The following is a 15,873-nucleotide window of genomic DNA, read 5'->3' as shown; positions in this document are numbered from 1 at the left end:
TCTATTACCATCCCCATCAGCTGTTGAAATCAGGTGGGGCAGTGTTTCCTTGCCTCCTCCCCCCAGACTATCTCTCTGTTAATTGCCCATCATTGTCCTGCCGCCTGACTCAGAGATAACTCCCTCCGGACTATCTTCTGTTAATGAGCCTAATCAACACTTGGCCTCATGACTCGTTACCCCATCGTGAGATGCTCCGCCCAGAGGGAGGAACCAAGCGTCCCATCGTGGATATAATCTGAGGCTGAACACCAGAGACCCTGGCTTCCCACTGGATTTCCAGAGGACAGGAGCTACGCAGCCACCATTGGACTTCCTGAGGAAAAGCAGACTGTTTTACTACAGGATCACTGCTTCAGAGGACTGCAGCCACCATTCTACCAGACTGCTACCACCACCCTGCCTAACAGGGTGTCAGGTTGTACCTTGACTCTGTCAGTTTGACAGTGTTTTCTTTTACCTTTTTTTTTCCCCTTTTCTTTAATTTCCATTAAATTGTTATTCTGACTTAGTGCCTCCCACTGGTTTGTTTTCAAGCTAGTACACTTCTATTGAAAGAACATGACCAAAAGAAAAAGTGTACCTATTTTGCTTTGCACTGTCTAGCCCTCATACCTTTAGAGGAACAGCAATGGACCTGACCAGTTTGTATCGTAAGTGTGAATTGTCAGCAACAATGTATAAGCCAGAATAAGTACATAGAAAGTCTGTGGTAAGACTGTAGAATGCAGAAAAACAGAAAGAGTTTTTTAATAGAGAAAAGTGGATTAAAAATTGACTAGACACAAATCAGAAATTATAAACTACAAATTTCAAACTCAACTAACAGAAAACTCAGTGGGTTTTTTTTTCAATTTAAATTACTTAATAGGGATTCTGCTTTAGTTATTTATGTCAAGATAAACACATGAAAACACTCACTGTGGAAATGACAAAGAGAGACCAGATGTGCAAGATTTGCTGACTTTATCTAATTGTAATATTTTACCCCCTTTCCAGCACTAACCTCCTTTGCCTTCTGCATAATGTTTCGCTCCACTCTATTACCTAAGAACTTCATTAATTAATGCAGCAGGTGAACTCATGAATGTTGGAGATCCCACACATACTTTCCCCTTCATCCTAGAAAATATAGTTTCTTTCAAAGCATGTTTAATCTTTATAGATGTTCATACAGACAGTGAAGTCTAGTAATAGGATTAACTCTGCTCAACCAAAATGGCTATCAGCTCAGCAGACAGATTAATGAAATCATCTCACATGTTGCATGACATCTTCTGCCTTGCTAATTCCAAACAGCGATTTCTAAGACTAGGTTAAAACATTCTATAAAGGCAATCTGAAAGGGTAAGAAACAACAGCTTAAAATGTTGCATTTCCTAGGCAAACTAAAATCACACAGAACAATATAAAGGTTGTTATTTGTAAGTGAGGGGCTGATCCATAGGGGAGGGTAAAATTCCCTTCCATGTCCCAGATACATTTCTTTGATTGACTTACCTTACCTGGAAGTAAGAAGATAAGAGTTATACTGTTGAGGTAAACAAGTAAGGCCAATACAAAGCACATGGGAAGGATGTTAAATACTTTGCTTCAAGAAGCCAGTTAGCTGCTGCATCATACCCAATCTGTTTGTTGCAGAGGATCCTAAATCATTTTTAATGTGCTTCCTGTACTAAGATAACAGTTGCATTGCAGTCAATAGGCTCTCATCAGATCTGAGCAGCACTGTTGAGTCTGGCAGGGACTAAGCCAGAACCAGTTTGGATGTATATATCAAAGGCTACTGCTTCAGCTTGCACTGGTGGATGGAGAAGCTTACACCAAAAAAACAGCCCACCCATCAACCTGGTGTCAGATTTACAGCAAATAGTGCTCATTTATCTTAAACACTCTGATTGCATAAAGACGCTCTGAGCATAAATGAAATTTACACCATGACAGCAGCAGAGGAGCTTAATTACAATAACAATAAAACTCAGTCTAGCCAGTGTTCTCATTTACTGCACCAAAGACTTCCTACTGAATTTTTGTGCTTAGACTAGACCCAAGCAGCAAGAATACCACAAATCCCTAGCTTACAGTGGTCTCAACAAGGCACTTTACCATCAACAGGCTGTACATGAAGCATGTGACATTACCAGTTTTTACATTCCTGGAGGGAATCCCCTAGACAGCTCTAGGACTGACAGAAGAATGAACTGAATTTTCCCTGTATGATCCTTACCTGATCCTATTGCCCCATTAATTCAGATTCTACTGGAGAAAGCTCAACAGCAAGTCCCATGTTCAAATGGCCAGCTGAGTGTACTAATATATTGTCCACTGAGAACCATAACAGCTACTTACCCCACAGTACCGATCATCACTGAATATCTGTGGTGGCAGTGGGTTGCCTTGCGCAGGCTGCCTGTCCTCAGGAATATTTTTATACATCCATTGTCTCTTCTCCTCTGACATGGTGATATCCACTTCTTCGAACTCTATGCGATTGGCTTCCAGAAACCTCACCACATCCTGCTGCCTCTTCTTTATCTAGATGAAAGAAGGAAAATTTAAAAAAACATAGTCAGAGCAAGTCCTCCATAACACAGATATGCTTACAAGTCTGAGAACATTCCTCCTCTCCCATTCCACTTTCACAGGATCACAACTCAGAAAAACAAAGGAGAAAATATTTTTTTCAGTTTTAAGTTCATAAAAGTTAAGCACTTCTGTTTCTTTATGTGTTGGCAAAGATTATACTTCCTCATCTCACTTCTATAGGGCTGTATGTTTAATTCAGCTGTGGCAATTTCAGCCTTTACCCTCCAAAGATGTTTTTAAAAAGCAATCTGTAAGGGTCTCTTCAGAAGTAGAAGCTAAAAGAGGGTGTCAGTTTTCAAAGACATTAGGGGCTACGTTTTTGAAGTATACAGGCACCTAAAAATGCAAGCTAAACAACCTGGCAAGTCCCAGAAGAATTTACTCCTAAACATGTTCCTTGAGATGAACATGTCAGTACATCTGAAAAAAAACCCCCACCCCAGCTACACACATTTTTGTTTTCCTAGATACCTACACATTTTTTAAAATGCAGCTCAACAGTTTCCTGAGCAAGACTTGTTGAATATTTAGCTAAGAGTGTCTGTCTGCATAATACACATGCCTGAAAGTAAGCATGATGTCATCTCTTGAAAATGAACTTTATTGCAAAAAAAAAAAAAAAAAAGCATGAGATTTGTATTAAATGTAGGGGGTTTCATCTTTATACAAAAGCCTAACAAAGGCAGAGCACTGGCAGTTTTTAGCTCATTGTAGTTAAGATTGGTTGTACTCAATGATCTTAGAGGTCTTTGCCAACCTTAACAATTCTGTGATATTTAGATCAGCCCTTAAGAACTAGCTGGGCTTCAAGCAGATACACTCAGGTAAAGACAATGTCTGCCTCAAATAGAACTTTATATCAAGACAGCAACCTTTGAAATGAAAGTCTGTGGGGCCAAGGAAAGTCACCTGGGCTCATTCAGCTGAGTCTGCTCTGCACTCCTTTCAGTCCATACTGTACTTTTTGCATCAATCTAAGGAAATTAGTACCTTCAGAAAGGAACCATAGATTATGTGCTGTATTTTTTATAGCTATCATCACAGTGTTATTTGAAAAAAACAATCAGCTTTAATAATTTTTCAGTATTCCTGGAGTGTCATATCTATGCAGTTGCTGGCTGGCATAAAGCCCAGGTGGATGAATCATGCCTGTGGGTATCATATGACCTAGATACTATTTGGAAATCAGAGGATTTTCAAAATGCATGTGCTAGTTGCTCCTGTCACACAACAGAGTCTATCTAAATGCATCACAAAAATACATAATTTTGGAGGCAATACTGATGGAATCCTTATTTCCTTGAAGGCAATAAGAAGGCAGCCATCCCAAGAAACTACAAATACAAAACTCTCACACAATTACTGTCTTTCTTAACAAGTCGACTGCACAGTAAATTTGTGTCACGGTATGTTATTCTTTTTCCCTTTTTTGCACACACTGGTACAGTTTTTTAGGCAGATGTGAAAGGATCACTTTCACAGAGAAGGCAGCTCCTCAACTTGCATGCAAATAACACATTACCAACAACAGCAAAATCACTGCATCATCATCGCTGGTGGTACCAAAGGCAACACACCTTTTACTACATCCCTAAAAATTCCAAATGTAGAAGTGAAAGACGAAAACAATTTCCTCTGTTTTTCAACCAAAAAGAAGCTGCAAACGAACACAAAAGAGACAGAGACTGAGATATGCTTAGCACGAATATTAAATATCTGGTTAATCAGAAAGGAGATGTCTAAAATGATGCATGGGAGAGGTCATTTCCTTAAAGTGAAGTGCTGTTAAAAGGCACATGAAATCCCTCCTGCACTGGTCAGAGCAATGAGCAAACTCCAGAGCGGCTGGGCCAGCCCTTTGGCCCAAGGCCAGTTGGCATCCTCCGGCCAAAGCTATTAAACCTGCAGCCTCTCAAAGCTGCTGCTTGCAAACTGTACACTGGGAATGATCCTTGGCATGCTGTAACATCTAAATCACGGCCACGGGCTGCTTGTGAGACTCTAAGTTAGCCTTGGCCAAAGCTGACTGTGCCAGCAACCATTCTTCAAACAGTTCCAGAGTACCAGAGCCCTCCATTCTCAGGGCCAGGACATGCACCAGTACAGATGTATCCACACAGGCCCATTTTCATCTGCTTTCTTTCAGCAGCCTGTAAACTGAGCAACTTAGATTTAGTCATATCCCTGTTATTTTACAGTTCACATCATGAGAATTCTCCCACAAACATGAATTTCCTAATGCCTCATTTTATTTTTATAAAACTAATTAAGATGTTGAAGTGAAGTAAATTGGGGTTGTCAGTTCTTTTAGCCATAAGCCTTACAATTCTCTACATGACATCTGTATGAGTTATCAGCTGTGGATGTACCAGCTGCATAAAACTAAACAAAACAGCCTGAAAATTTCAAGCCAAAAAAGTTGCATTTTCTCCTCCCCAATTTATTTGATTCAGGCCTATAAACTGAAACAAGAGCATTAGTTGTATTTAAAATCCTATTAAATTATGCCTTGTTGTTTAAGATGGATGCTCAGAGCATCTGTCACAACAGAAGCCAGCTGATTATTCCCCAAGAAAACCACAGGACCTTTGTCTCTGTCTGCAACTGGATCTGTGCCGCAGAAGTGCGTCAGCCTCACAATCCTGCCTGCAACTCTCATCTGTGCTTACTCGGAGCCCTAAAAGCTCCCAGCGTTCAGCCACAGGAAACACGGAGCAAAGGCAACACAGCACAAAGAGCAGTGTCAGTTCTCACTTCCTCACTAGTCTGTCCGGTCAAGAGCCCAGTGGACAAAACTACATCCTCATTTGACAAACGACGGAGGTGGATGGTACTCTTTGTAAAGTATCTTGCTGCTACCAAGGTTTCCAGAGTCTGATGCAACTGAAAAGACCCTGGAAAAAATAATTCTATTGTCACAGGTACCATGTTCAGAAAAACTTGGTTTGTGGCTATTCCTATACCACTTTGGAAAAGCTTTTGTAGTCTTACATGACAGACTCCTCCAGCATCAAAATATTTTGGGTTTAATACCTTTCAGCACACCAGAAGACACTGTAAAATACATCTTCAGAACATATACCCACTGTGACATTTCAGAGGAAAGTTTTTATGTAATACGATCCTAATCGATCTTTAAATGCAGTGAGAAACCTCTGATGGAGTTAATAGTCTGCTATTATCGTCCAATATTGCCTCCCATATTTTTAGCAGGGTAATTCTTTTCTGAACATCATTTCTCTGGGTTTGGTTTTATTGTTAATCTATATTTCTATTCACAAAACTAAGACAGGAAAAAATCCACAGTGACATCTAAATTTTATCCTTGTATTCAGACCTGGTATCTTTATTAGGATTAAAAAGAAGCAAAAATAGGATGTCCATTGTGATATATAAAACTGCTAAAACGAGCTAATCACTTAATCAGTAACCCAATTTATAAAGAAAGTTGACTGTAGCTAAATTACTCTTTCTGTCATAGTTTTCATTTCTTTACACTGATTTGCAACAGGTAACAGAAGGATACATTTTCACACTGCTTTGTAGAAATATTTCAGACATACTCAGTCTTGTCCAGGTGGGACCAGTGTGATTATCTGTTCTGACTTTCAGCATCCCTGAATTAATTCCTCTTAGGAGTAAAGGGTTTCTTTGGACTGTTTTCCTCTCTAAGCTCCATTCCAGAACTGATAATAACAGAGTATCTGCTGGTCTTTGCAAATTGGTCCCACAATTAATTGACTGTCTTTACTTGAAATATTTGCTTGCTTCTGTTCAGAATCCACCTCACTTGAGCCACTTCACTTTTCATGTCTTTGCCCAGACTAAAAACTGTTCTAAGATTTCTGTTTCCCACACAACTAATATCAGATCTCCCAGCTAACCTGAACAGTGATCTCCAGTAGCAAAGAAATCATATGGCTCATTCAGTAGTAGAATGAGAAAATGAGGATGTTACCATTATAAATCATGTCCAAAGTGGAGCAGAAGTTCAGAAAAATCAGATTACATCCTCTATCCAAAGATCCCTGGAAGCTTCTCATCCCTTCCAACTAGTGACAGTTTCCTTCTTTTTTTCCCTGTCTGTGCTTCCTGAACCTGTTTTCAGTTCTCCTGTCCTAGACAGGCTTGCCTACTGACAGCTGCTGAACCAGAGGAACATAGCATGTGGTCTCTTCATTACTAAACGTCAGCTGCATTTCATCATTCTATACTCTTTCAACCAAGATACTCAATACCCTGCAAACATCTTAGTAGTCCAGGATTTATCTAACTCAGGATAAATGACTATTACTTCTACTCTACTACATGCAAGATGACTCAAGTAGCAATATTACTAGGAACTGTGCCATGATTAAAGAGAACTTCTCTGCCTTTTTTCATTAGCCCAGTTAATATAAATGGAACCAAGCAGACACATTCTCAGTTTCAAATTTCTTCATAGTGTCAACAGGAGGAATGTTGCTCAGTGTCTGGTGCTCAAAAAGTGGATGTGGAAGGTTGGTCTTCTGTTGTAGACTCTGCCCCCCACCTTCTGGAGGTAAGGCATTCCTTGGGTTTCTGTGCTCCTGCCTGCAAATGGAGGGAATGACAGCAGGTACCATTCCCTGCATTGGCTAGTGACTGAGACGTGTAGCACTGACTGTTTTACAGCCTCATCCTCTTGGAACTGCAGGAACTGAAAGCCTAGCCGGAACTGTCCAGTCATTCCAGACAGATCCCAAGAACAAACAGCCATCTTTCTAACACAAAATCCCACCCCAAAAAAACATTCAGACCACACATGGTGAGAGAGAACAAAGCCTTATGAGATTATCTTCCAAGCTGGCTTGTCAGACCACAAGCACATTTGAGAAGCCTGACATTTAAAAAACAAAAACTGAACGCATGTCTAAGTTCACCTCAAATACTTGTTTCACAGCCTGGCACACCTGTGCCTCTAAAGATGGTGATGGTCCTGCTCATTTTCTTCCTTCTTTTTAATTTCGTTACTCTTTCCACACACCTACCCTCACTCCAGAACTGCATCAGCCATGTTATCCACCCACTGACTCAGCCAAAAACTGAATGTATTGCATTTGGCAGGGGCCAAATGCAAAATGGCAGTTTGATGATACAACTCAGCAGATCTCACCACCGGCTGTCACTGGAATGACACAATGTTCCTCCCTCCTGCCAAGCAGCTCCTGCAGCTTTCCTTGCACAAGCATAATGCAGGAACCAGGGGAACAAGGGAAGGAGCATCAATAATGTCAGCACCACAATCTCATCAGTTTATACCAGTAACAAAACTGCATCCTAGGAAAATGGCTCAGCAGTGGCTGAAGCATGACCAGTTACAGGTATTTGAAATATGAACTGCATAAGCAGCATTTGTGTTACATAAACACAAGCTCAACTCACTCCCACAACTGAAAATATTATATGTGAGCCTCTGTCTTTACAAGTCATGCAAACAGAACCAAAGGGACTTTTGCAGTGTAAAATGCAAATGTAATATAGCTACTGCAGAGGATTACTTATCTTCACTTCTCACACAGATGAGGCTTAACATACACTCCCAGGTAATGAGATACTACGCTCTAACAAACAGATATAAGCCCTAAACACAGTAAAGGAACAGAATCTTAAACGGTGTTAACACATCCTCTTCTTATGTGTCCTCTATCCTTCTGCTCTCATAAAGAAGCAATAAAAAACTATCCCATGGTTTCACAAGGTTGAAATGCAAATCCTCATGGTCCTGTTACATTTGAGACCTGTAGTGACAGAGATTTTCAGCCAAATTTCTCTTTTCTTTGCCTGACTTAGGAAAGGAGAGCACAACTGACCCCTGGCATTTTTGATTGCAGTGAAATGGCAGCACTGTGACAACTTTACAAAGGTTCATATGATTAATTCATTGTTTTTGGAACAGAAGAATACTACTCAGCTATGTACATATGAAAAAAGGATGAAAAGCTGTGATGAAGAGAAGAAGGTTAATAGTGAAGGAAATTTTAAAATAAAAATAAACAAAAATCAGCACTGCATAACTATTTCCAAAAGTAAAGTGAGTGGCTCTCTGCCATAGCAAACACTGCATTGCATCTGACAGAAGGAAAATACTGCCTTCTCATAACAGGCCTCCAAATAGCTAAAAGCACCTGAATACTTCATCCTCAAAAAAAAAAAAAAACCAGCTTGTTTCAATATCCTAAAAACTGACCACAGAACTTTGCAACCGGAAGAGAAACAGAATGGTGTGTGAACAGTGGCCACATGCAGCCAGCACTGCCCTGGTCTCCTGCTAGCAGCAACCTTCCGCTTGCACACAGAGATATAATTAAGGACACACAATATGAAGCACTCTGTTGAACTGGGAGGGCAATCTGTTCAGCTTTATGCAAAATCAGTCTGCAGGTCTCTGGGAGCTGCTGAGACACTGCTTAGCCAAGGACTCGGCATACCTTTGCCTCTGTGCAATGTATGTATGGTAACTTCGAAAAGAATCCAGTATTTAAGAAATGCCATTAAAATTTGAGACAGGTTTGGTTTTTCAGAGACTCTTAACCATGAGCAGTGAGCAAAGGAAAACATTTTCTATAAAGCTACAAAGATAGTTAAACTGATCCATGCCCAATGCCTGCTAGCCTCATATTTTCCTAGCCAGACGTTGCACTGTGATAAATGCATTTAAATCTATTTCTGTGTATGCACATAGGTCTATCACAAGGTGAAGGGAAAAGTTTATTATTTAAGGCAGGTTATCTGAAATCATTGTTCTCTCTGCAAGTAACAGAGTAACATTCTGAAACACAAGAGTCTTTAGCAAGTATAAATACAACCATCACTGCCAAAACCACGAGATGATGGGAGTTTGCGCAGGGGTTTACTAGGTATTGTTTCAGTAAGCATAAAGGGAAAGGGAGAGACAAAAATGGAAGAAATGGAAGAAATGGAAAAAGGGGAAAGACCAAGAAAGGAAAAAGAGAATGTTCTACAGAAAAATCACCTAGAGACAATGCCACACAGGGTGCCTTTGAGATGTGCGCAGCTGAAAAAGTCTCTGAAGTCATACCTGAGTCTACTTCTTTTGAATTCTTCTGTATTTTGGGAAACAAGACTTGCCACTGATGTACACAAATGAAGTAAGTGATTCCATCATTTTCTTATTGCAGTAGGAACAATGTGTTCTTACAGTGTTGAAAATCCACTTACACATGAGTCTCTGCTGGACTGCAGGAAAACAGATGCTATAAACCTCAAATTTTGGCTCATTGCTTCCTCATCAAAAGAATGCCATTGATGCCAGATCTACCTTCCAATTAATGGTGTGAATTTTTTTCTATGGCATCAATGTGGAACTAAAAAATACAGCATTGCAGTGGAAATAAAAAATGGCTAAAGCAAAGTGAAACTTGAAGATTTTGAAGCAGGAATTGAACCAGAACTTCAAAGTCTCACTGAGTGTACAGGCAGCTCCAAATTAGTGAGGCAGATTAAGAGCCAAAGGACTCCATGCAGACTGAGTAACACAGCCAGAAGATTCCCTGCCCAGCCTGGCAAGTAGCAGGTGACTGCCAGATTAAAGGTCTGGATGCAAAGCTGGTTGTTCTAGCAGGGGAGCTTGCAAAGCCTGCTGCCAGTTTAGACTATAACCTACAGGAAGAGCTCCATTCTGTGGAATTACACTATCCTGAAAACATTTCTATTTGACAAAATGCATGCTTGAAATGGTATTCTTGCCACAGATACAGGATCTTTCCTAGTCATAGGTATTTTCTTGGGAGGACACTCGGAAAGCGTGCTGGTTCTTCTACGGTTCTTCACCTCTAACTAAAACAGATGGCACGTTACCAGAGCTTGCTCATAACCTGATCTGATTTTAAAAATGTCTCAGCCAACAGTGAGCAAAAAGCGAAAATTATTAGAATTATGTATTAGGACCTTTTTTTTTCTTTTAAACAAAGTTGAGGATCTTAGTGGCTAGCACAAGAGACAAGAGAAACTTTGAGCAGCTTGAAAGATGTCAGGGATTCATACAACATCCTCAGCTATAAAGAACTCCTGATGGAACCATCCTGCAGGGGTAGATTATTGCTTCAAAAGGCTAACAATTCAAATCTTAGCTGGCAGCTAACTTCTTTCAATAGATAGATGTTTTTGTTTGCAATTTACCATATGTTTCAGTAGTTGAAGAGAGTAGTTAAAAAGAGTCATTTTCATGCATTTTTTCTGCAGAAACCTTTCAAAGATGCCAGAGAATAATTTAAATCTCCTGTTTAGCATTCTACATTTAACTCATCCTCATACTACTCCCTTTTGTCACAGTGGCATATTTATAGCAAGTATTTTGCATCACGAAAGAAACCCTTTCAACAAGCAACAACTATCTTCCTTTTCAAAATAAAAACACATAAATACAAGTATGATAACTGCAACCCTTATTATTTCAACTACTTTTCAGTACCTACAAGCTAAATGCGAGTTTTTCTCTGATCTCCATGCTATATTACATTTATTCATGTTTATTTCTTCTGATTTCTCCAAGTTTTTTGATTCTGAGGAATATCCTTTGCTCCCCTGCAAAGCTCCAGTTCAGCAAGGTAGATGAGAACTGTCAAGTCTAAACTATTGGAAACTCAGCATGCACTGATGAACAGAAAGTCGATGTTTCAGTCTCACAGTTCTGCAGAGAAAGCAGAGTGGGGAATAGTTTGGTGTCTTGCACATGGGAGTCCAAAACTGCTACAGCTAAAAATCTTCAGGGATTTAGAGATGTCGCTTTGGTGTGTGCATCAGATTGCTCAGTAGAATTATGATTTCGTGAAGGGAAGTAAAACACGATTAATCCCTTTTGTTTCTTTATTTTCTTAAACTGTTAAATATTTGGTAATCGACTAAAGTTCACTGAAATAACATCAAAGAGAGCAGCTCTATAAGCAGGTTTTGGAAAGTAAGCAAATGCTCTAACACTCAGCAATGTGCCCTGGCAGCCAAGACAGAGATCCGCATCCTGAGGTTCACCAAGCACAGCATCACCAGCCGATCCAGAGGGGTGATTATCCCACTGCATTCAGCCTTGGTGCTGCCTCACCGCGAGTACTGCGAGCAGTTCTTGACCCCACAGTTCAAGAAGAATGTGAAGGTCCTTGAATGCTTCCAGAGGAAGGCAACAAAGCTGGTGGTGGGGCTGGAAGGAATGTCCTGTAAGGAGCACCTGAGGGCCCTGGGCTTGTCTGTTCTGGAGAAAGGGAGGCTGAGGGGCAACTTCATGACTCTACAGCTTGCTGAGGAGGGGAAGTGAAATGGGAGGTGCTGATCTTCTCTCTGGTATCCAGTGATGAGATGTGTGATACCTGTGTCAGGGGAGGTTCAGACTTGTCATTAGGAAGCCTTTCTTCACAGGTAGTCAAACACTGGAACAGGCTTCCTAGCTTAAGACACATTTGGACAATGCCATTAATAACATGCTTTAATTAACTTCTGGTGAGCCCTGATGTGGTCAAGCAGTTGGATTAGATGATCATTGTAAGTTACTTCCAACTGAAATATTCCATTCTACTCTAAATTCTGCAAAGAAAAATAAAAGTTTAAAACCAAAAAATCCCCCTAACAAGACATTCACAGACATTTTCTATTATGTAACATGTTTATCACCTGAACTCTGAAGATGAGTACAGAGAATTGACTTTTTTTTGTGACGAGGTGAGTCAGCAGAACACAGAAAGTGTTTGAACTAGTTCCGTGTATTTATCACTCACATTGTTTTGTCACAATGAATAAAGCATTCCCAGCTGTATTTTCTGGATATATTGCAAATGAGATACAAAAGAAAATTTTCAGCACTAAAAAAAGTAGGTCATGTTTCTTCCTTCTCATTAGCTTTAAGCATCAAAACCCAGTGGCATAGGAATATTTATCTATCAGAATGGATAAAAACACCTAGCAGTCCAGGAGACAGAACAAATAATTACCCTTGTTTTGTCTGGGTGGGGTCTTAGTTCTGCCAGCTCAAGATTCAAGTTCTTCTGGCCATCTCCTACCATAACCATGACCTGCACCCTCTATATTTTGTCACTTAGGACCCACAGCCCAAGACCCAGGTACATCCAACTGCAGCTCCAGCTACTTCTGGAACAAGAGCTGGTGGATGCAGAGTGTGGGTCCGTAAGATGCCAGGTGCAGCAGTCTCCTGACAGCAAGGCAGAGGGGTTAAGGCACATCAAGGCAAGCTTGAGGACTGCAGTACTGTCTAGCCCTGCAGTGGCATGCTGTGTTTAATGGAGAATCCTTGGGTTCCCACATGAACACAAGGTCACAGCCATATTTCTCCCATGCAGGTACTAATCCTGCTCCATGAATTTGGGGAAATGGTAAGTCCCCTTGACCACTTGGAAAAAACATCTAGCCTTTCCTTAAAAAGGACTATGCTTGTATTCTCGTTCTCTCACCTTAAACAAGTGGAGATACTACGATTCCAACATGTTCCCAAGAATTTCAGAAACAAGTTTATGAAATAAAGTTGTCGATGCTTTCGCTATTTTCTCCTGACAGTTACTATCCACACAGCACAGATGTGTCATTCTGCCAACTACAGATATACACACCCCTGACAATGCACTCTATAATAACAGCTGTAACAGCAGTGCAAATCATTCAGAATTCATTGTGCTAAGTTTTTGTGGATATTTACCAGTTTTCTCAGCACTATATGAAATTGCAACAGAAAAATGCATTTGTGGCTCTAGATAAATGTCATATTTCAGATAAAACTGGACTATATTACTGCAACATTCTCTCATGTTTTTGTAAGACTAGGAGGATGGATTTTCTAAACCAGGGCTGACTGCCACTGCCATTATTCAGATCAGTAACAAAATTATCTTTGACTCAACTGAGCAGAACAAGGTTTCTAACCTTATTAATAAACATCAACATTAGTTCTCTTTCAACAAATGCAACTATATCTGTGTAGCTTGTGTGTTTCTGCAGCTCTGTATCTGTAAATTCTCTTTTCTTTTATACTTCTGCAGACCCGTTTCTTAGTGACAAGGTGCATCCCCAAACACAGCAGCCATCTGATTGTTATTCCAGAAACTGCAGACACATCTCCTGTAAGGTCAAAAGGAATCACCTCCACATAGCCAAAGGTATTGCTGAATACCACACTGCATAAACCCACAGACTTTCAGAAGTCCCTGGGGCCTGATGCTGGGAACCTTTACTAGAAAACAGACCTTGCTGCAGGCAGGCCAGTTTGACTGAGCAGGAAGGGACTGCTTGCACATCAGGGCCATCATAGCAGTTATCTTCTTTGATCAAAGACTAGTTTTGTATCTCGTTTCTAACTAATTTTAGCTTCCTAGCTGGTTCCTACTGAAGAATGTGATGCTATCTACATCCTTCAAAGGCCACTCCTGTCTGTTTCTACATAAACCTATCAGATCACTCATTAGAGATGTTTCAGAAAGGCTGTCTGACCTTAGGAGATCCAGATCCAGATCAAAGGTTTAATGCATACTTCAATTGCATTTCTTTAGATTGGACAGGGAAGATAATTTCACTAACCCCTGCAGCGATTTAATGACAGGTTTCAGTTGCTGATGCGCTATTGTTCACCAGATCAAAGGAAGCTTCCTTTTAAATGAAGATAAACAAAAATTCACCTGATGTTCTCTGAAAAACACAGATTAAGAAACCAGTCTTTAATTGATTGTAATGTTACTATTAAATGGTTCCAAATAATCACTCATAAAGGTTTTAAGAGCACTGATAATACCCAGTATCATCCACTGCAGCATATGAAAGTGCCAGGAAACGAAACAAACTTGTGAAAGTTCTAATAGCATTTACACTGTTAAATTCTGATGAATTTTTCTGAGTCACTTTCTCTTGCTTCAAGTGGGACCTATCCAGTGGGTTCAGAGGACCTGTGCTACACAGACTGGTGAAAAGAATCACAGCAGGCCATAACTCCCAACATATGAAGGTAAACAATCTTCTACCTTTTTGTAACAGCACAAAAATCAAAAAGCAAAAGGGAAAGCATGTTAGCACATGTGACTGGAACATACACAATCATGTTTTGCTTTCCATTTAATATGAAGCACAAGTTCATGGTTTCAGGTCTCTTCTCACAAACAAAAGCTCTGAGGGTAACCCTGCTGGCAGAGTTTGCAACAGAACAATCCCATGACATGGGACATCCAGAAAGCCAGGAACTGCCTGGAGTTCTGCAGCAGGCAGAAGAGCAACTTTGAAGTTACCAGCACGGAGGTCTTCAACTGCCCCTTCCATCCCTGTCAGATAAAAATCTTTGTAACATTGTTTATACTGATGTTACCTTTTCCTAGGTAGGAAGGGAACTATTTTACTCCACTGTATGTCCCCATTAGCCAGCAGTCATATTAATGGGTATCTTATGTTGGTATAACTATTCTGATATTCCGCAAACAACTCATTAGCTGAAGTAAGGTACATAAACAAAGCTTTTAAGTACAGGCCAGACACATGGAACAACATAGAATAATAGAGATAGGTGAGCAAGCACCAAGATTTCAGCCCTCTAGCTTACACTGAAGATAGACATCCACAGCTGTGATAAAGGAGAAGGCATTTTTGACACAGCCCCAACAGGTGCTGACATATCTTGAGCATCCTAAAGGCACCAGGACTTTATTTCTCTTCTGGGAATGCTAAAATCAGTGGTTTATTTTTATTGAGGGATAATTAGCATTTATAGGTGATGCAAAGGTTCAAGTATACATACATAAACATATATATAGCCATATCCACACATATACATATATGGATATTTGTATCTTTCTGTATATGTGTGTGTATGCGAAAGTACATATCTACATACGCACATTCAAACAAAATGCAAGTTGACACACATGCAAATGTCACTCCCAGGCATTAACTTCTGGAATTTTATTCCTTGCAATAAAGTAACAAACATCTTGTCTTTTCCCATACTGTCTTAGTAGGAATGATAGGGATTAGTTATCCAGGGATAGAACAGCAAAACCAACAATAACAAACCCTGGAACTCTTAACTGTGGAGACAAGGTCTGTCCTACCTCAGGGAGATGGGCAGCAGCAGAAGGGCATACTGTCACTGATGATTCACACGACTCTCCCAACAACCTGCATCTCCTATGAACTTCTCTTCAGAAACCAGCTAGCAAGACAGTTACTCCCTTTTCTCTGTACCAAATTAAATTACAGTGAAGTACAATATTAAATTTAGACTAAATAAGCTTGTTTACTGATGTAAAATCAAATTGATTTTCCCTTCCC

General features: G+C 40.2%; 1 protein-coding gene across 1 annotated transcript in view; it reads right to left on the bottom strand.

The window, feature by feature from the left end:
- The window catches only part of SH3BGRL2 (SH3 domain binding glutamate rich protein like 2), a 47,147-nt gene that overhangs the window by 16,381 nt on the left and 14,893 nt on the right, over window positions 1–15,873 (bottom strand). The window contains exon 4 of the mRNA XM_032101787.1: window positions 2,350–2,535. Within this exon, the coding sequence (XP_031957678.1) occupies window positions 2,350–2,535 (186 nt within the window). The remainder of the gene's footprint in view (window positions 1–2,349; window positions 2,536–15,873) is intronic.

Source organism: Corvus moneduloides, chromosome 3, assembly GCF_009650955.1.
Source record: "Corvus moneduloides isolate bCorMon1 chromosome 3, bCorMon1.pri, whole genome shotgun sequence".
NCBI classification, from domain to species: domain Eukaryota; kingdom Metazoa; phylum Chordata; class Aves; order Passeriformes; family Corvidae; genus Corvus; species Corvus moneduloides.
This window is presented reverse-complemented; position numbering and strand designations above follow the sequence as displayed.